General features: G+C 35.3%; 1 protein-coding gene and 1 long non-coding RNA gene across 3 annotated transcripts in view; both read right to left on the bottom strand.

Moving 5' to 3' along the window:
* Positions 1-929: 929 nt before the first annotated feature.
* Positions 930-22,091, bottom strand: part of LOC101892697 (kinesin light chain) — a 176,183-nt gene continuing 155,021 nt past the window's right edge. For both annotated transcript variants that reach the window (XM_059129110.1, XM_059129109.1), the window contains exons 5-6: positions 1,324-1,554; positions 930-1,256 (exon numbers count right to left, since the gene is read on the bottom strand). In XM_059129110.1, coding sequence (XP_058985093.1) covers positions 1,242-1,256; positions 1,324-1,554 — 246 coding nt within the window. In that variant the 3' untranslated portion in view covers positions 930-1,241. The remainder of the gene's footprint in view (positions 1,257-1,323; positions 1,555-22,091) is intronic.
* On the bottom strand, positions 3,775-15,519 carry LOC131805652 (uncharacterized). The gene is made up of 2 exons (XR_009343742.1): positions 11,528-15,519; positions 3,775-11,473 (listed from the first exon to the last, which is right to left on the bottom strand). It is a non-coding gene; the product is annotated as an uncharacterized LOC131805652 (long non-coding RNA).

Here is a 22,091-nt window from a genome sequence, read left to right as displayed (position 1 = left end):
CAAAAAATGAGCTTAAATACGTGGATGATGTATTTTCCGGTGCACATTCAATTTCCAATACAATTCAATCCAAAAAAATGAGCTTAAATCCGCTCTACCAAATTATTAGCACAACAAAAAAGGGAGATTCTGCCTCAGCTCTCGAAATTATTCCATCCTCATTATAAAGTTAAATTTCCAAATATAATTTGATAACTCCTACTTTGGAGTTCTTGTAACGTTTTTGATTTCCACTGGCTATAATAATATAGTGCACACAAATCAAATAAAGACATGGATCATTCGTTTTCGTTTATTAGTAGATTCTAACAACGAGCTGATTGCTTTAAACTGTATAAGTTTCTTTTCCATTTACATACCAAATCTTCTTTATTTTCCTCCTTTCTGTCGCCATATATAAATTTCTGTTTCTATTCCGCCATTTTATATATACATCTATATTTTGTACTTTCACATTCAAAGTTTTTTTCGTCATTTGGGAATTTCCCTTTTTGACAAATCGGTTTACATCCCAAAGATACCATGTTTGATTATCATGTAGCGACTGAGCAAATAAGAATCATTACGACTGTATAAAGTCGAAAGAAAATCCAATAATCGATCACTCACCAAAGAACTATAAATTAAAAACTAGTGGCTCCCAATTAGCCCAAAGCTGAAACTTATATTTAATTTTCGTTTATCCATTATGCAACTTTAGTGGATTCGATTTGAAAATTTTCTTAAAAATGGTTGCATGACGTTTTAAACTCTTTTCTCTTTTGTCATTTTGTTTGTTACTCCTCGAAATAAATTTTTTAGACTCCATATAGTGTACGTTCTTAATAAGTTCTTAAAGTTCTATGCCAACTTTTTTAATTTGTGGGAATCACTTCTTAAGTTATGTAAATATAATTAAAAAATCATAATAATAAAATTTTATGTTCGTATAAATTTTTTTGAACCTTCTGGATCATTATATGCTTGTTATATTATTTTGGTGTCAAAAATAGCAATTTGGCAGGTAAACAACTTAAATGACAGTAGACTGTAAATTTGAGTTGATATTACACATTTAAAATAAAATTAACTTTTTAATTATACAGTTAGCTAGACCAAAACAATTCTTTTCATATGTTACATATAACGGAATATATTTTATTTTGGATTTTAGAAGAATTTATAGACATGATGGAATGATTCCACATTAGTTGTCACAGAAAATTATCCATCGTCAACCAGTTAGAATGTTGCATGGTTCCTTATTTATGCATTTTCTAAATAACGAGATAAAAGTGGAAAACATTTATTATGAATAGAAATATTAATATTATTATGACATACCTTATTTTGTTTCGCCATATCCAGTGCTTCTTTTTTGCTACGTAGAGCGCAATCTTCCAATGTTTCTGCAGCTTCAAACATACCTTGCCTGCGGTATAATGCGCCCAAATTCTTTAATGTTGTGGTAACCGTTGGTGAATCAACTTTTGCGGCTTTGTGCCATCCTCCATATTCACCATATGGGGTATTTTCTCTGTTGTCGTACTTGTGTTCTTCTCGTTCTTCTGCGACCTTTAACAATTAAAGAACAAATAGATAAATATATGACAAAACATACTGACTCCTAAAGTTGGAAAGGTAAATTGTTAAGTTTGTAAAAACCATGTATAGGATGGCCTGGAGAAGGGAATATAATATAAGGTTACTTCGGGATTCTGTCGCCGCCCTCAAAATTCCACACCTGACGATCACAGGTTGGGCACTATAAGGGTATCTTTGTTTTGAAAACGTCAACACGCTTTCCGGCGGACGCAAAGAAGTTTCCTATACATATTTGAATATTTTATAAATCCGCTTTTCTGTCAAATACACCAATCATTGCAAAGTATTTCTAGTCCTACATTGTTTCTGGCTTGATAAACCTTGCTGTCCGTTCTGTGTTAGTAACCAATTTCATGCACCGTCTTTCTTTAGGTTAAGAGCTTTTTTCTCGATCAATCCTTAACAGTATCTCCTATTTGAAAAAAAGAAACCATGGACTTAGTATTTTCGTGTTTCATTTACACTAAACAAACTTACTTTTTATTAAAACTCTAATTTGTTCAAAGTTTTCAAATTGAAAATTGTCACTGTTTTGCAACAGTATTTACTACTTCAACTGCATCTGGACCATGAATAATCATAGGAGATAAGGTTCTAAATCAGCCGCATTTCTTTCTAATTCCTCGGCTTTTTCATTTTAGGTTCACTTTTATACAGACTCAATATCGAATGGAAAAACATTTGTACAAACAAGGTACACTCCTTTTTGTCTTTGTAAAACTTTATTTATTATTTTTCTATATAGATTTTACAAATGAACTATATGTTAATAATAGATTCAATTTTTTTGTCTGTTCCTTATTTCTGTCCCTTATTTTTGATTGATGAATACGTTTTCTTTTAATCAAATGGTTGTATAATAATAGAAAATTTTAAATAGGGGGATTCAATAAGAATCGTAAGTTTTAAAGTATTAAGATAAAATCCCCGCTTGTACCCTGATTCGGCGAATTAAAGTAATTTTCGAAAGTCTTTTCCCTCAGACGTTTTAGATAAGCATAAATGGATTATCTAAAAGGACTATGGATCATGGCTATTATGTTTCTCATAGCCATAGGGTATAGAATGTCCTGGTGTCCTACGCACTGGTTGTCCTTGGCCTATCCCGCATCCTATTTAAAAGAACTCCTTTGAACTAACACATATAAAGACATACACAGGTCGACAACGAAAGAACCATAGTTACACTCGACGAACTAGATGTTACACCTGACCCATTACAAAATACGAGTGCAACTAAATCTAATATTGTACAATTAAACAGTTTCTCTTTTGCAGAATTGGATACAATACTTGTTTGTCACATTAAGTATGCGAATAGACTGTTTGGGATATTTTATTTAAAATCGGGCTATTTCAAATGCTTAGGTTTTATTGCACTTATCTCCAATTCTTCTAAGGTCATAGTTAAGAAGATCTAGATAGTACAGTAGTGTGGCCGCCATTTATATCACTGGATGAGTGTCGTCATTTTATCGCAGACAAGAAAGTAATATAATAAATCTCATGTTTTTGTTGCTTGTTATGAATTAAATTTGTCAAAATTTTTTCATTTTATTTTTCTTTCTAACTTCTTTACCTCTTATTTATATTTTATATATTATTTTTTATTTAATTTTATATGTTCTTTCTTGTTTTTTTTTATTTAAAAGTACTGGTTCCTCTTCTATTGAGCTTACGATCTCGTCACTTGGGTAAAAAAGTTTTTTGTCATAGAAGTTATTTTTAAAATAACTTCTGGGGAGAAAATCCCAGACAAAAAACAAGGGAACTAATGAGGATTTGTGGATCTTTCCGAAACCTAGGTATTCCCATCGTTCTCCACTAATAAACAAACGTTGTGTTTATAAAAACTACAATAAAGGGATTAAGCCTGACCATTTTGCAACAACAAAATACTATAGTATCCCGAACAAACAAGCCACCACTGTACTGGTTAATTTCTATAGATTCGTTGCGTTATGTGAAGGGCCGTACAATTTATGACGATAGGGGCATTTTGCTCGTTGTTTTGTCGAACTTCTGAGTGCTCATAGGCGGAGATATAGCGATTGAAGTAGAAAGAGCCATAACAAGGGTTATAACTTCGTTGCGGAAATATTGTATATCCCGTGAGTAAAAGAATATAAACGTAAATTTCGAATCAACTTATGTGTATAACTTTTTAAATGTTTTTATGATTTTGAACTATTTGAAAGTGTTTTTTTTTTTTTTTTTTTTTTTTTTTTTTTTTTTTTTTTTTTGATAAAAATAGATTATTCTGTTTTGATGCAATAAGAACTGTAAATTCGAAATTCTACGATCTGGCGCCCCTAATTCTATGTCCTAAGTTTCGAGTGGATCCATGAGCTTTGCTTTCGTTTGTGTCGCTCAATTACTCAAAATGTCCGTTTGTCGTTTTTAAATTGTCCTCCATAAATTAATTTAGTATCCAACTTGTAATCACAACTGTTGTTATTGGTAAGCGAAAACAAGGTCTGTGCCACAATTGTTTCTCCAAAACGCATCACGTACGAAATTGCACATGAAAAACAGGTGATTTGAGTGCCAAAATATAGTGTTACAACACAATGCTTCACGTTCTTAGTCATAAATCCATCCACTTTGAACTGCAAATCTGTTTCATTCACTCCTAATTCCTCACAGTCCACTACTTCTGGGAACGGAGTCATTCAATCTTGCTTGCGTTCCTATTGCACCACTTTGTCCAGTACAGACCTATCTCGCCTAAACTTGACTCTAGTGACCCGTACATTGATTGTATGGAGGTAGCGGTCAAGTGTGGAACCGCCGAGGCGGAGGTGATTAGCGTGTACATTCCGCCGTTAAAGTGCTGCGCCCCACGTTATATGCCCAATATCAGTTCACTTCTGGTAGGCAATAACCGTCTGGTGCTAGGGAATTTCAATGCCCATCATAAACTATGACATTCCGTCTTAGGTAATGACCAGCGAGGCATGGCGCTGGCTGAGCAAATCGATAGCTCCAATTTTTGTACAGTGAATGAGGACGCACCCACCAGAATGAGGGAAGACTGCCACAGTTCGCCGGAAATATCCATCGTGCCCCCAGGTCTGACGAATGGCGTAACGTGGCAATAATTTCGCTAGGCTCAGACCGCCTCCCCATTATTGTCGCCATCAACAGACCACCCGATTTTATAGATACTGAACGCCGCAACTTTCCTTAACCATGAGAAAGCCGACTGGCAAGATTTCAGAGAATATACCAATCGCCGCTTCAGTGAACTGCCCAACCCATCTGATGTACAGGTAGCAGATAGATGTTTCCGGGACATTATCAAAGCTGCAGCCGCTTGCAATATACCTGCTGGTCGAATACCTGAAATAAGACCAAATTTCCTAGCAGAGGCAGCGGGATAAGCAAATGAGCGAGATGAGTTTCGCCGTACTAAACCTAATAACTCCAGAGTCAGGAAACTAACTCTGGAGGTAAACAGGTTAGTCGGTGAATAAGCGGAAAAAGTGGCTAGAACTTCTAAAGCATTAAAACATCAGTACCAGATCAAGTAAACTGTGGGCAAAGAATAAGTCGCTCTCGAACCCTGGAAAGAAGGATGATCGGACATATGTCTCATTTAACGGCATAGAAGTGACAGATGCGAAGAGGTGCGCGTGTTATTTAAACGGGCAATTCATAGAGCACTCCGAGTGTGACAGGGCTAAGAGAAGAATCCTACGCCGTGTACGATCTCTTCCAGCCGAGGAGGTACCACCACAATTTACGTTGAAAGATGCTGCACATGTCATCAGAAGCGCAAAGTCATCTAAAGCGCTTGGTCCTAACGGAATCTCTATGGTGATGTTGAAGCAACTGGATGAACCAGGAGTTGAGTATCTCACCAAACTCCTCAACCGGTCCTTAGCCACCCTTATAGTTCCCGATGCCTGGAAAATGGGCAGGGTGGTCCCGCTGCTGAACAGGCCGATATCACTTTTGTAACCAGTAGCAAAGACGAAGGTTTCCCAGTAGCTGATCATCAACACGGATTCCGAAAATTGCATAGCACAACGATAGCTTTGCACGCCATCTCCACACATATCAGCAGATAATTCAACCAGAACAGGCGGTGCGACAGAACAGTTATGTTATGTTATTAATCAAAAGCTTTTGATACATTCAATCATGCCACACTGTTCGAGCACATTGAACGCACCGCCCTCTGGCCAAATTTGAAACGTTGGATTGTGAACTACATGTGTGGACGCCAGTCGTTCAGAAACAAGGAGTCGAGCTACCGTAGAGCGAAAGAAGGAGTCTCCCTAGGTAAGGTGATATCTTCGGAACTGTTTAACCTCTACCTTTCTGACATTCCACGCCCTCCAGACGGCATAGAGATAGTTATGAACGCAGATGATTGTACGCTCGTGACGTCCTTACTTAGTTGATCTAACCGCTTTTTCGACTAAAATTACGGGTCGGCAACGCGGACCGGGCCAGATAGTAGTAGATATATAAAAATCAATTGTTGTTCGTTGGTAATGGAATCAATTGAAAACGGCTGGACCGATTTGCATAATTTTTTGTACAGACGTTCATCATACCCCGAGTTAGGTTTTTATAGAAAAAATATTGACCGCGCCTACTTTTACGCCCACAATCTTGATTTATCTAAAATCTTTATATTCGCCAGATAATGAAGATATCGGTTTGAAAATTATTACACGAGATACTGTTGACTTTCCCTCCAACCCTAGGGATTTATTTGGGGGCTAAGGAACTGACCACGCAAACATCTAATCTAAATATATATATCAAATAAAGTTGTGTTAATTGCTACGCTTATAACTCAAGAACCGCTCGTCTAAAATCCCAAAAAATCGCGTAAAAATGTAAAATTTGAAAATGTTCATTTTGACTTTTGTGGTGTGCAATAGTAATGTTTTATTTTGCATGATTTTTCCATTTTGACTTACTATTTTGGAATGTACATTTGTAGTGTTTTTTTTTTTTTTTTTTTTTTTTTTTTTAATTCAATTCAAATATGGAGTGGTGGACCTAAATAGATGATGTCAAAATAATTTAACGTGGTCAAACCAAAGTTAAAGGGTAATTACTTTTTTCAAAATTGCTAAAAAATCAAAAAAAGAGCCTCAAAAGTTGGGAAAAATAGAGAACATTTTTTCAATGGAATCAAATTTCAAAATAATATTAAGGACCAAACTTCGTAAGGACCTTTAAACATTCGCTGTAAAAAACCTGCGAACAAGTTGAAGATTTTTTTTTTCAATTTGTTTATTAGTTACTATGCTTATAACTCAAGAACGTTTTGACGGATTTTCACAATTCATGCAACTTCGGAATGAGATCTTGGGAAAACATACCAATAAAAATATAAAAGAAGAAATCCTTTTGGCGTGAAATTTTTTCAATTTAAAAACTATATAGAAGTGTACATTTTTATTGTTTTGAATTCTGAATGAATAATATAAAAAATGAAATAGTACCCAATAACGATGTTAATTAGCGATCTTTCATGTCTGAAATTGGAATTTAGATTTCAATTCTAGGATCTACATCGTGCTTCAGCTCGAAGATGCGAACACATTTAAACAAAAAAAAAAAAAAAAAAACGGCAGAACGTTATGGGGCTCATTTCAAAACGGGGACCTACCTACTTCTTTCACATGACAATAATCCGTCCAATGAGAACTCAATATGCAAAATTCATTGGGACTGAAATCAGTGAAATGCCGAATATAAAGGGCGCGAAAAGAAGAGGGAAAAGGATTTCTATTCTTTCAGAAATTCTTCCTAAACTTTCACGATACCTTAAATCGCTTTTGTAGTTCATGATATTGGTCATAACCCCCGGATAAGGATACAAACCGATTTCAAGTATATCATACATTTTAACTATATTTTCATACTAATTTCGGCAAATGAAATCATATGATTTAAGGAGCCGGACATTTGTTTAATCGTCTTTGAATTATACTATGATAAAAGATATGGACATTATGGGGTCTCCAACGCGCAATTTCAATGACAAATACTACTTATTACTTTAAAAACAAGTAAAAAAAATAAGTTCGACCGGGCAGAACTATTATTATCATCCACCTTAGGATAAATTAAACATTTTTATATAAAAGTATCTGAATTCAAGCGTGTTTCACTTTAAACTTCATATACCAGAAAGATGGTTTGGTTAACTTAGTCAAAGTTAACTTATCAAAAAACCATAAAGTGAATGAGGCCGTTATATGGGGCCATACCAAAAGGGAAACCTCTGTTGACAGTTTTATACATCAAGGATTGTCATCTATCAAACCTTCTAAGATACCAAATTTGAAACAATTATGTGAGAAAATGTGACTAGGATTATCAAAATACCCAATATCGGTAGGTATCGTTATATGTGTTAGACAAATCCGAGGAGAAATGTGGCAAAAATCATTAAAATACCGAATTTCAAGAGGTACCGTTTTATGGGGACTATACCAAAACGTGGACCGATAGATCATTTTCAATACCAACCATCCTATACACAATACAAATTGTTCTGCTAAATTTTGATGCTCTACGTCAAATAATGTAGGCTGTATCGTAATTATAACAAACAGACATACAGACGGACAAATCGACTTAGAATTTTGTGCTGATTATGAATATACATTGTATATTCTATGGGGTCTATGACGAACATTTATGGATGTTACAAATGGAATGAAAAAGTTTATATACCCACTTTTCCAAGGTGGAGGATATAATAAGCATTAAAGACTAAAATTACGGGCCAGCAACGCGGACCAGGCCAGCTAGTATTTATATATAAATGTTATATGTGTTAGCACCACTAACTCACAACTAACCCACCATTCCCACCATATTGCACCAGTTAGCAAACGAATTCAAATCATATTTTAGGAACTGGTTTCTACATATATAAATTTTATAGATGAAGGTAGATCATTTATAAATAATATATAGGAGTGGTCCTAGATGATTTCCTTGGGGACTCCAGAAGAAACTATAATACCCTTTGAAATGGGATTTTAAAACATACATTTTGTGTTCTATTTTGTAGATATGAGAAAATCCAGTCGGAACATCTATTTGTAAGTCCAATGTTTCTAAGTTTTAATCGTAATAGCTTATGATTAACTTTATCGAATGCCTTGCTGAAGCCTGTGTAGATTGCATCAGTTTGCTTTCCTTGAAGAAATCCTCTATTTACAACTGCAGTGAATTAAATGAGGTTTGTTTTTTGTAGAACACTTTTTCTGAAATCCGTACTGATAAGGTGAAACTTATTAAGCTTCAATCTGTACGAGATACCAAGAACAATCGAAGTCGGCATAAATAATTGCATTGTAAAGTAGTACGTACCAAGCCCCATACAATGCAAAAAGTAATTCAAATTCAAATTGGGACATACTTAAAAAGTTTTGCAAAAACTCTCCGGCATGTGATGTATGTGCTTCTTTTTCACATGGCCCAATACTATGCATATAATTAATGCCCCAACTGCGGACAGGAACATAGAGCCACAAACAAAAACAGCCCAGAGATCCAACAAAGAAAAATGGTACTCACGTACCAAATATATAACAAATGTTATTTTAAAGAAGCATCTATTAATGTCCCTAAGCAAACTTCAAATGAGATTCCTACTTAGAAACTCTCAGAGGCGATTGAAGAGTGTAAAAAAGATGAGCGCTCAACAACAAATTAAATGACACAAGCTACTTTACTTCAAAATGATTTAGATAGCTTTTTTCAATGGTGCAGGTTAAATGTTATGGATTTAAACTTAAGCAAATGTAAGCACATGTGTTTCTCCAGATCTCTTCTCATATTGCAATATAATATTGACGGTCATTCATTATCAACTGTAGATTAATTTGTCGATATTGGCCTCTTGATGGATCCAAAATTAAATTTTAATAGCCATGTAATAACAATGTTAAATAAAGCAAATGGGGTTTTAGGTTTTGTTAAACTGATTCATATATAACAAAACAGTTATTTACGTATCTTGTCAGACCTATATGGGGTATGGGATCCTCAATATGCAATTTACTCAGATAAAATAGAATCCGTGCAAAAACAATGTCTGCTATTCGTCTTAAAAGCAGACGTATTATGTTGAACTCCATGTTTGTACTAAAAATTTCAGATTTCCCAATCTCATCTATTGGAATTAATGTTCCGTTTATATCTAGTAGATACTACCAATTATTATATACTGATTTTCACCCCACGAATTATTCAATAAGCGAACCTCTTAGTAAAATGTGTGTTGACTTTAATTCTGTGTACTGTAATGTAGATTTTGGTACGAGTTTAGAAGTTATTATATCTAGAATAATTTTATTTTTAAACAATTAAAATACATGTTTTATTATTTGACAAACTAGCTGATGAATTAGATTCTGTATCTAGTTTTTAATTTCCTACTAAATTCCCATTATGATGCAGATCATCATGTGTACGCGATCCCTACGTAAAGGGAGGTGGAAATGTGAGGTGTGGGAACGTTCGTTCAAAAAAAAAAAAAAAAAAAAAAAAAAAGGGGCTAAAAAATAATTACGTCTTCAAATGTTAGTACAAGATTACCACCCGCACTTCATTTCCTTCCTTTTCAATCTCGAGCTTTCAAATATTGGTGCCAAAAATGGCTTAGCTGGTAAAGTAAATAACTTCTTCTCCAAAAGTTATAATTTGCAAAACGGTACACCTCAAGGATCGCCGCTTTAAGTAACCATTTTCCAAAATATGAACACACCTACATATCTAGAGAAACCCGTAATACTAAGTAAAATTGATAATGGGTTTTACATGTTTGGAAACAGCCCAAACTCATCAAATATGTTACCACGACTGCCTCAGATCCTGTTTATATGCCGACCGTACAACACCAATTAAAATATTGCTTTTGAATCAGAGTTGCCACCATTAGAGGAAAGATTTACTGAGATTGAAAACGGATTACTGCCCAAAATTATGCCCATTAACTTGTCGTTAGTAGAAGAAGACGTTAAAAAGGCGATTTCATCTAAACGCACGCCTAAAATGCCATATGCCATTTATGGATGTATCCATAACAACATAATCGATTTTAATAATAAGGTGATAAGTTATTCTTCAAAATACGTGGATGTTTTAGAACAAACATGCGATATATCTTTATCATTTATGTGTTAGGATTGTTCACCACCACCAAAGTTCATGTGGTTTTTAATGTATCCTCTGCTTTTTCTAATGGTCAAAGTTGCAAAATGACTTGACCACGTCGATTCTCAAATGGCGATTTTTCCGATATGTGTTTAACGCTGACATCCAGAAAATGCACCGACATGACATCCTGGTTCAATCTGATCATACTCCATTCTCAAGAGTAATCTTCCTCAACTACCTAGGTGAAAACATACACGATTTTTCACATTCACGTATTGTGTCAATTGTGCTCCGTATTTAGATCTGCTTCGACTAGCTGATGACGTTCAAAGTAGCCATCCAAAGGGAAGCATGATTATTCGTAATTATGTGTGCGTTGATGATGTATTTTCCGGTGCACATTCAATTTCCAATACAATTCAATCCAAAAAATGAGCTTAAATCCGCTCTAGCATCAACTGGGTTCTCTCTTCAAATGGACAGCGAACTTAACAGACGATCTATGATCTACCAAATGATCATTTGTTGTGTGATGATTTCCTAAACATCGACGATATTAGCATAGCAAAAATGCTAGGAATTCGTTGCAATGCTCGTGTTCCTACACAAAAAGGGAGATTCTGCCTCAGCTCTCGAAATTGTTCCATCCTCATTATAAACTTAAATTTCCAAATATAATTTGATAACATTGTGCACATAAATCATATAAAGACTTGCATCATTCGTTTTCATTTATTCGTAGATTCTAAAACCGAGCTGATTGCTTTAAACTGTATAAGTTTCTTTTCCATTTACCTACCAAATTTTCTTTATTTTCCTCCTTCCTGTAGCCGTATATAAATTTCTGATACTATCCCTCCATTTTAGATAGATGTCTTTACATCCATATTTTTCACTTCCACATTCAAAGTTTTGTTCGTCAGTTGGGAATATCACTTTGTGACAAATCTGGTCTTGTATTTATAACTTATATCCCAAAGATACGATGTTTGATTATCGTGTAGCGACTTGATTTCAACAGACATAGTTTCCATCCATTCGTCAGACCTTAAGAAAGAACCTTTGTATGAAATAGGATCATTAGTACAACAAACCCTGTAACCCAGTTTTTTTAAAACACACAAATCTTTATCAGAATTTTTAAGGGTACACTCACAATATTAGTGTAGGAGGAGTTCTATTTGTTTTCATTGAATCAGTGTTCTTGTGTCGATTATCGAGCTCAATAAATTCCACATCTCTGCTAATAATAATGGCATGTAGTCAATGTAGTCTTTTATCATAGGCATACATCTGCGTGAATAATCTCCAAAAGAGATATGGAATTTGTTTCTGAAACTTTTCTAAAAGGTTTTCTCGCTAAATCACTTTTAATTTACGTATAAAACATCTCATACACATATCTCCTTCTTTTGGCGAATCAGACGACATTTTCCAATTCCGCTTGGCATTACTTTTGTTGAAACTTGGCGGAGAAGACTTACGGTGTTTCTCATTGTATTTCATTGTAATTTTCTCATTATAAATACAGGTCGATCGTACATCATCTCAGCAGAGATCAGGCGGGAACTTGGAAACTGAAGTTAATCTGCTAAAAATTAAATCAATCAATTCAATGAGGATTATTCGAAGTGGCAAACATTTGCTAACATTTTTGGGAAAACGATCCAATGCAAAAAATGTGGTATCTGAGAAACTCATAAGGCGATACTCATGTGGAGAACACTCCAAGACAGATACAACAACAAGAGACCTCAAGTATCAACTATACTCTGGCGATAGCAGATCAGTGAAGAACTTTCATGACAGCCTTCATGAATTGTAATTGGCACTGGAGGGTCTTGGAGTAAAGCCAAACGAATGAGATCCACTTTTAATGCACATCCTAACAAAGAGGATGGACAAAACTACTCTTGTGTTGTATGAGCAGTCGATTGTGGATACCAAAGACCTCAAAACGGTGGAACATTTCATGAAATGTTTGATTAATCGCTTCGAATCAATAGAAACAGTCAACGGGATTCATAAGAGCAACCTCCAGATTCTTTGCGTTGGAGCGTCGCCTATCTGAGGATGCACGTTTTCGGGCGCAGTATGCTAAATGTATGAAGGAGTATGAGGATCTGGGACATATGACGAAAAAATCAAGAGAGGTTCGTCATTATTACATCCCAGATCATTGTGCCCCACGCCAAATAGCGACACGACAAAGCTCAGAGTTGTGTTCGATATGTGTTGCAAGTCATCATCTAGGTGGTCACTGAACGATATTTTGCACTCAGGTCCTAGGGTTCAAGGAGATCTGTTTGGAATGTTGTTGCCATTCAGACTACCGAGATTTGTGTTAACAACAGACATTGAGAAGATATATAAACAATTTTAAGTTGATAAAGACAAGGAACTCGAACATTGCATGTTGAATACGTTAACATATTGAACGACGTGCGTCCCATACCTTACTACAGGATGTCTGAAAAGGCTAACAGATGCGGACATACAAGAGCATCCGTTGAGGGCGCTGGTACTTCAAAAACATTTTTAGGTTGGTGATTGCATGTTCTAACAGTTTAGCAACGGCAATTGAGATACAGAATCAAATTAATATGTTACTACTGAAAGCAAGATTTAAACTACGAAAATGGTGTGCTAATCACTTGAAACTGCTGCATGGAGTTTCTCCAGAAGATAGAGAAGCAAATCTTAATTTTGACAAGCCGTCAACGAAGTTATTGGGTTAAACATGGATTCCTTAAGCAGATCCATTTTGTTTGAAGAGCGATGTGATCACCAAGCGGATTTAATAAGATTGTTCGACCCATTCCTGTAGTGTCAGCAGTGAAGATCTTTATTCAGTAGCTGTGGAAGAATTAAATTGGCTGGGACGAGGAACCATCGTTCCGATAAAATCATATGTTCGATGGACAGATTTGTGGATGCCTCAGAAAAGGCATACGGAGCTGTGATATATCTTCGGGCAATTTTACCAGGTGGAAGGCATGTAATCAGACTCCTTTGTTCAAAATCGGAAAAGGCACCAATAAGGAAGATCACTTTGCCACGGTTAGAGCTTGGTGCCGCTGAATTGGGAGCAAAACTAACTGCAAAATTCAAGGACGAATTGGGTTACGAAGATCAAAGGACTTTTTGTTGGCCAGATTCAGAGATTACATTGTATTAGATCAATTCCAAACCTTTAACACTGAGGACGTTCGTTGCCAAAGATGTTAAAAATATATAAGGCCAATCGCAGCTTTCATATCCAGAGGCATGATTTCATATCCAGAGGCATGAATCCGAATCGGCTGTCAAGATGTATGATGTGGTTTTATGTACCCACATTTCTACACGGAAATGAATCTATCTGGCCATACCATTTCTCAAAGAAAGAGGAAATTGAACAGATCTTTAATTTAAGGCGAAATCTACAGTGTCAGCAAGAATGGATAACAGGATATCATCTATGGAATCACCCACAAGGGCTCATTTAGTCGACTACAAAGAACTATCGATTATGTCCTGCGATTTGCCGAAAGGATAAAACTTCGCTAGCATGGAAGCTCGACAGAAGTATTGACCTCTATGGAGCTGAACCAATCAATGCAACTAATAGTCAAGAACATCAGCTGTCGGATTACGCGAAAAATATAGACGTTGCTATTCACAACCTCAAGACAGAAATTGGATCACCAAGGGGAAGGCTATGACACCCAATATTGTACAAAATTGCATAAGGTGCACTCGAGCGAAGCCTAAGTTATACAATAAAACAAGTAAAAAAGCAGTAAATTCGGCCGGGCCGAACTTTGAATACCCTCCACCATTTGAAACGAATTAGAAAATTTTCAAAAAAATTAAACCCAATAAAAATTCTTTTAAAATCTTTAAAATATCTAATATAGGAAGGTGCCGATATATGGAGAGATATACGATATTGTGGACCTATAAAGACAAATCTATGTCTGCGTGTAAAGTACTCACAAGGAACTCCTTGTATGGATTTTCAGATAATTCCATTGGAAAAAGTGGCTAAAATCATAAAAATACCGAATATAGGGGAGTACCGTTATATGGGGGCTATAAGATATTGTGGACCTATATAGATGATTCTCTGCCGAGGTATAAAGTACCCACAAGGAACCCCTTGTGTGGATTTTTAGACAATTCCGTTGAAAAATGTGGGTAAAATCATCAAAATACCGAATATGGGGGGGTACCGTTATATTGGGGATATACGATGTCGTGGACCTATATAGACAATTCTTTTTGAGGAGGTAAAATGCCCACAAGGGACTCCTTTTGTGGAATTTCAGACAATTCCATTGAAAAATGTGGCAAAAATCATCAAAATACCGAATACCGTGGGGGTACCGTTACATGGGGGCTATACGATATCGTGGATCTGTATGGACAATTCTCTGCCGAGGTATAAAGTACCCACAAGGAACTACTTGTGTGGATTTTCAGACAATTCCATTGAAAAATGTGGCTAACATCATCAAAATACCGAATATCGGGGGTACCGTTATATGGGGGCTATACGATATCGTGGACCGATATAGCTCATCTTCGAACTTGACCTGCCTGCAGACAGAAGAGAGATCTGTGCAAAGTTTTAGCTTCCTATCTTAATTCGTTTAGACTGTAGCGTGATTACGATGATTATGATTGATTGTAAATGATTATTTCGATGAGTTACAAACGGAATGACGAACTTAATATTTTTGGTGGAGGGTATAAAAATTATGGGAAATCTCCCACATAGCAGAGTCGTTACGCCTGCAAGGTTGTATATTAAGCCCGGCGTTGATATTGCGGGCCGTTATGGGTCCACTACAAATACGAGGCAAGATACCACACTATGTTAACATTATGTTCGCAACAAAGACTTTGCATTTGGGAATAGTTACAGTCAATTCTTGTATTTAGACTACGCGATAAACTTTGTAGTAGACAAGAGCGACAAGAGTTGGAAACTCCAGACCGCTGAATCCAATTTTTAACGATCCGAATGATCTAGCAACGTTAACACATTTTTATTTTCTTGTGGGAGAACCTTCAACGGTACAGGTTGATACGTCAACGAACCAATCGTCAACATCATTGACAAGCAGATGAAAGGTAGTATCGCAGATTAGACCTAAGTTCTGGAGACGTTGTTCTAAGGAATACCTAAGTACTCTTCAAGAAAGAAGGAAATGAAGTACACAATCGCCAAACTTTGAGCCTGGTCAATCATTAAGGAAGACAACAGCCTGTAATGCAATGGCCCCTAGACAGAATAACACGAACATCCGGGGGTAACGACGGAGCCGTTTGTGTAGTTGACGTAAGGACACAAAACGGCGATGTTAAAAGTGCCATAAACAGATTAGCCCTATATGGGAAAATGAAAAGGAATCTCTACCACTTATACAAAAAAAAAAAAAAAAAAAATCAAAATGATTTAAGACGACAATCTGCATGCTAATATTGGTAACGATTGTGGCTTTACTATTCCCACCGATATGCTTGTGTCAGTCGTTCAACATACACAACTTTAAGAATGAGCCCGGCATCTACTTTGATGGATTTGGAGTCACAATGATAGTGACAGTGTCATGTAGTGTTTAGAATAAAAACTGTGCGATACTTTTAGAAAATCTGTTCAAGTACAGAAGCAGTTGGAATCTAGTACACTGAACATATTTTCCAGGTGCAGCAGACGAGGAGCTCTAAATATAGGAGGGAAACTTGCACACTCGTTATTTGGTGTCTTGGAATCGAAATATGCTTAGCAAATGACTGTGACAATTGAGAAGGCAAATGAAGACAAGAAACATCTGTTGCAGCTGCTAACATAATCAAAATGGATGAAGATATAATAGCCTACGACAGCACACAAGTAGAAATGAACTTGCTGGCAAATAAGGAAGGAAGGAAGGAGGAAGATATTGCAAAGGAAATACAATCAATTATTTTAGTCACTTCGCATCTCATACTTCTTTCATCAATGTTTTAAGTATAGAAGATAATCATCATGTTTAATGGATCGATGTTTTAACGGATGCAAATCATGATCGTATAACTCCATTGCTACTTACCCCACATTAATTGCTGATCGAGCTCCAAACCATCAAGGTTCATATTCCACCATCTCGTGAAGATAACGTGACGGATTTCTTCAAATTAATGAAGAGTAAGGGAAGGGTTATGAAAAACCATATCGCAAGGGCGATCGGTCACATTTATGAGAAGTGAACTTCCTATTGAATAAAAAGTCAGAAGCTTGTGACTTGAAGTCAATCATCCATCACCAAATTTGGAGACAAGTGGCACAAAAGAATCAATGGATGTTTACTCTAGCCAATTGAACACAATTGTCCTATCTATGTGATACAAAAATGACACACTTGGAGGTGAAAGGATCAGGAACTTTAGAGATTAGGACAGATTGTATTTTAAAAGACAACAACTTTACAATATACGATCATTACGAAAACAAAACAATAATGCACACATCATATCTAAGACTCATACCACTGGATTCCATAATCTCATCCAGTAAGCTCGCCTTGCTCAACAAAACCTTGAACAACACCACCTGAAACACATGCTGTTGAGCTCTTTACCTAACACCAGCAGCTAAAAACAATTGAAATCGGAAGTCTTCCCCGACTAATGAAACAGGCATTCATCATCATTGCATCAGCTCTTTGTGTTGGAATTGGATTAGCCATATACGTCACAGTCAGGATTCGCCACTACACAACTTCCAACAATAACATCAATTCAACCTACCCACAGGCTCTCAGTATCATAATCATTACGTCATTGACCAGAAAATTTTTTTGGACGATTTCCGTTCAACGTGGGTGAGACTGTTCCAAAGGACATAATTTTTTGTTTATACATATTTTTACTTTTTATACCCTACAGCACATAGTGGTAAGGGTATTATGCCTTGTGCATTTGTTTGTAACATGGAAAAGGAAGCGAGATAGACCCATAGTTACTTTTGAGGATCTTCATATAGCACTTTCTGAGTCGATTCATGCATGCCAGTCCGTCTGCCCATGTATTTTTGTGAACAAAATGCAGGTCGCATTTATTAACCGATTAAGATGAAAATTTTCAAACAATATTTGTTTGGCCCAAGGTCGAACCCTATTGAAATTGGTGAACCGATGCCCGATATGGATGTAGCTCCAATATATATTCAACCGATTTCGGGTTAATTGTGCACCAAATGTCCAATATCGTTCCTAATGACCTGAATTTTGGCACATCCGACCGAATTCAAGCACATCAAATTTGATGAAAATCGGTTCAGATACAGCTACAGCTCCTATATATATGTTTCATGCTTTTAGTTCTTCATATTCGTAATAAGCAATCCACAACATTGATACCAGATATCAGATACAGGCCAGAAATACCTCTGCCAAATTTTACCGTGGTCGGTTCAGATTTGAATATAGCTCCCATATATATCTTCAACCGATTTCGGGTTAATTGTGCACCAAATGTCCGAATGATCTGAATTTTTGGCACATCCGACCGAATTCAGTCAGAAATTTAGTGAAAATCGATTCAGAATTGGATATGAAATATTAGTTCCCTGTAAAACCACATTACAACTGCTCTAAAGCCATCGTTTTTGTTACGGGAGCTCTACTAAATATGCATAGTAATGTATGGTATCATATAGTCGGCCCCGCCCGACATTTGACTTTTCCTTACTGGTTTATTATTTAATAGTTCTACCATAATTTGTATTTCCTATGTTTAGAATACTGCTTGGTACTTAGTTTTGTCCACCTCATAATTGAGGGCAAAATTATTTCAGAATAGTCAAAGATAATAACTCTTTTAACACATTAGCATAAGACGGTATAATTCAATTACGATTAAGCAAATGCTCGGCCCGGTGCTACTTTTTCATGTTTCTCCAACAATTTCCGACTATCATTTTGACATTTCGGAGTTTATTTCATATAGACGTATACCAAATCCACGTTCCCAACCAATATTCTCTTTGGGGCTATAAATTCAATAGAGGTCTAAATTGTCTTTTCTGACCACACATTAGTTGGGAAAGCGGACTTGCGTGCACACTAATGTGGGGACTGTACTTAAATAAATGCCTATGTGGACCTTTTGTAAGATGATCCTCTACCCCAGTGTATCCTAAATACAATTTTTTAGTCAAATCGATTGATGAATGTTCTATTACGAAAATTGAAAATTTTATGCGAAGAGGTTTTTAACCCCTTAGAAACCATACTACCAAATAAGTGCCAAAAATTTAAAAAACTGTTCAAGATTCTGAAAATAGATTAAATCATATGATGGCTGTACTAAAACGTGATTTGGTTAAAATGTAAAATATACTTAAAATCGGGTTGTACCCTTCCGGGGGCTATGACCCATATCATGACCTGCAAAAGCGATTTAAGGTATTTTGAAAGTATAGGAAGCATTTCTAAAATGATAGAAATCATTTTCTTACAAATGTCCAATTCGCTCAACTATTTTGCGCCATTTATATTCTGTATTTCACCGATTGCAGTCCCAATGAATTTTACATTTTGAGTTCTCATTTGACGGATTATTGTCATATGAAAGGAGTAGGTCCACGTTTTGAAATGAGTTCCATAATGCTTTGTGGGCCATTTTCGTTTGTTTAAATGTGTTCCCATCTTCCAGCTGAAGCGCGACGTTGGTCCTGGAGTTGAAAGCTACATGTCAATTTTATACATTAAATATCGCCATTTAACATCGTATTGTGCACTCATTTCATTTTTAATACCATTCATTCAAAATTCAAAACAATAAAAAATGTACACTTCAATAAATTATGTCAAATTGATTTTTTTTTCATTCACATTTTTATTGACATATTTTCACGCGTTTTTTATACCAAGATACCTTTTTAAAAGTTGTATAAATTGTTAAAATCCGTCAAGCCGTTCTTGGGTTATAAGCGTAGTAACTAACATAACTTTCTTTTATATGGTGAAAATAATTTTTTGTTTTGTTCACAAAGACAAATTGAATGAAATTGACAAAAATAGAAAAACAAATTGAAAAAAGAAAAAATCTTCAATTTGTTCGCGATTTTTTTACCGCAAATGTCTAAAGATCCTTATATTATATTATATTATATTATATTATATTATATTATATTATATTATATTATATTATATTATATTATATTATATTATATTATATTATATTATATTATATTATATTATATTATATTATATTATATTATATTATATTATATTATATTATATTATATTATATTATATTATATTATTATATTATATTATAATAAGGGGTGAGGCAGGGTTACCTAGGTCTCGGAAAGAGCAACCAATTCTCATCAGTTCCCTTGTTTTTTGTCCGGGAATATTCTCCCAGGAGTGGAGAGAGATAAAAATATTTATAAGTGCGATTGTAAGATTTAGAAAAAACTTTCTTAAAGAATTTTAATTTAACTTGAGTGAATCAACAGAACTAGTATCCTGCAATTTTGAGGTAATATGCTATATATATAATAATGATAGACTTACAATTTTGGTTGGTATAACTTGTAGGTTAGCTATGTTGTATGTTTCGGTCACAAACGATACAACTTTGTGCACAACTTCAGTTTTCGTAGATTTTATTTGAGTTAAGATGACACCAGGAATAATTTCATGCTCTTTAATTGATTTTAATATTGATTTATTGATATTAATTTATATATGTACTAGCTGGCCCTGTCCGCGTTGCCGGCCCGAAGTTTTAATCTTTAATGCATAGTTTTTAAAGCATAATAATTCACAAATCTGGCAAACATAAGTGGCACAATTTTTAGTATAAATGATGACTCGATTAAATAGAAATAAATACGTCTTTTAAGAAAGTTGAACCTATTTTTCAGTAAGAGGTTTTAGTTTTAGAGTTAAAAACCTAAATAATATAGCATATATATATTAAAAAGTATACATTAACTGTTTATAATAGGCCCATGCAAGATGGTTCTCTACCCCCAAAGTCCGCATATTACAGTGCCTCTTCATATTCGGTATTTCACTGATTGAAGTCCCAATGAATTTTGCATTTTAGGTTCTCATTAGATGGATTATTTCTTGGGTGGGGAGAGTCAAGATTACGTCGTATACTAACTGTGGAACAGATATCTTCATGAATTTCTTCTGATATTTCTTGAAATATTGGGATTTTCGGGTGCAAAATTTTGCATAAAACCCTAATCGGTGTACAACGAACATTAAAAAAACATCCAAATAGTTCCTGCCGGCCTCAACTGATTCAATTACCAACGAACAACAATTTCTTTATATATAGATACAAAAGTAGGCGTGGTCAGTTCCTCAGTCCCCAAATAAATACTTAGGATTAGAGGGAAAGGCTACAGTATGTCGTGTACTAATTTTAAAACCGATATCTTCATTATTTGGCAAATATAAGGATTTTAGATAAATCGAAATAGTGGGCGTGGTCAAAATTTTTTCTTTAAAACCTAACTCGGGGTATGACGAACGTTTGTACAAAAAATTATGCAAATCGGTCCAGCCGTTCTCAACTGATTCCATTACCAACGAACAACAATTGACTTTTATATATATAGATTGTATTCTGCTTGTTGAGTCCTTTCATTTGATAACCATATTGATGGGATTGATAAAACCTACGTTATCCGCCAATTGGGTATCGGCCGCCATCTTGGATTTCAATCTTTTATATTATATTGTATTCTGCTTTTTGAGCGCTTTCATTTGATACCATTACCGTTACATTTCGATAATAAGCATACTACCTCCAAATTGCAGGATACTAGTTCTGTTGATTCACTCAAGTTAAATTAAAATTCTTTAAGAATGTTTTTTTTTTTTTAAATCATACAACGGCACTGATAAACATTTTCATCTCTCTCCACTCCTGGGAGAATATTTCCAGACAAAAAACAAGGAAACTGATGAGGATTGGTAGCTCTTTCCGTAACCTAGGTAATCGCTGCCTTACCCCCTAGTAAACATTACCATCTTTTTCCACTAACAAACAAACGTTTCTATAAAAACAACAATAATGGGATTAAGCCTGTCTATTTAAAAAAAAATAATACGGTATCCCGATCAAATATGCCAGCACTGTTCTATTAATAGATGGTCGACGATGAGGTTTTTGTTGTAACAGACAAAATCAACTTTCATGTTTATGCTATTTCGTTCATATAAACGAAAGCATGACAAGGGGAGAGCGATGAAAATGTTTATAAGAGCGGTTGTAAGATTTAGAAGATTTTTTTAAAAACTACACCCGATTTTCTTTTTTGGCTATTATAAAAAAAATATTGTTTTCTGGCAAATAATTTTGTT

Source organism: Musca domestica, unplaced genomic scaffold (genome assembly GCF_030504385.1).
Source record: "Musca domestica strain aabys unplaced genomic scaffold, Musca_domestica.polishedcontigs.V.1.1 6, whole genome shotgun sequence".
Lineage (NCBI taxonomy): Eukaryota > Metazoa > Arthropoda > Insecta > Diptera > Muscidae > Musca > Musca domestica.
The sequence above is the reverse complement of the archived record's forward strand: the minus strand, read 5'-3'. Positions and strand labels throughout refer to the sequence as shown.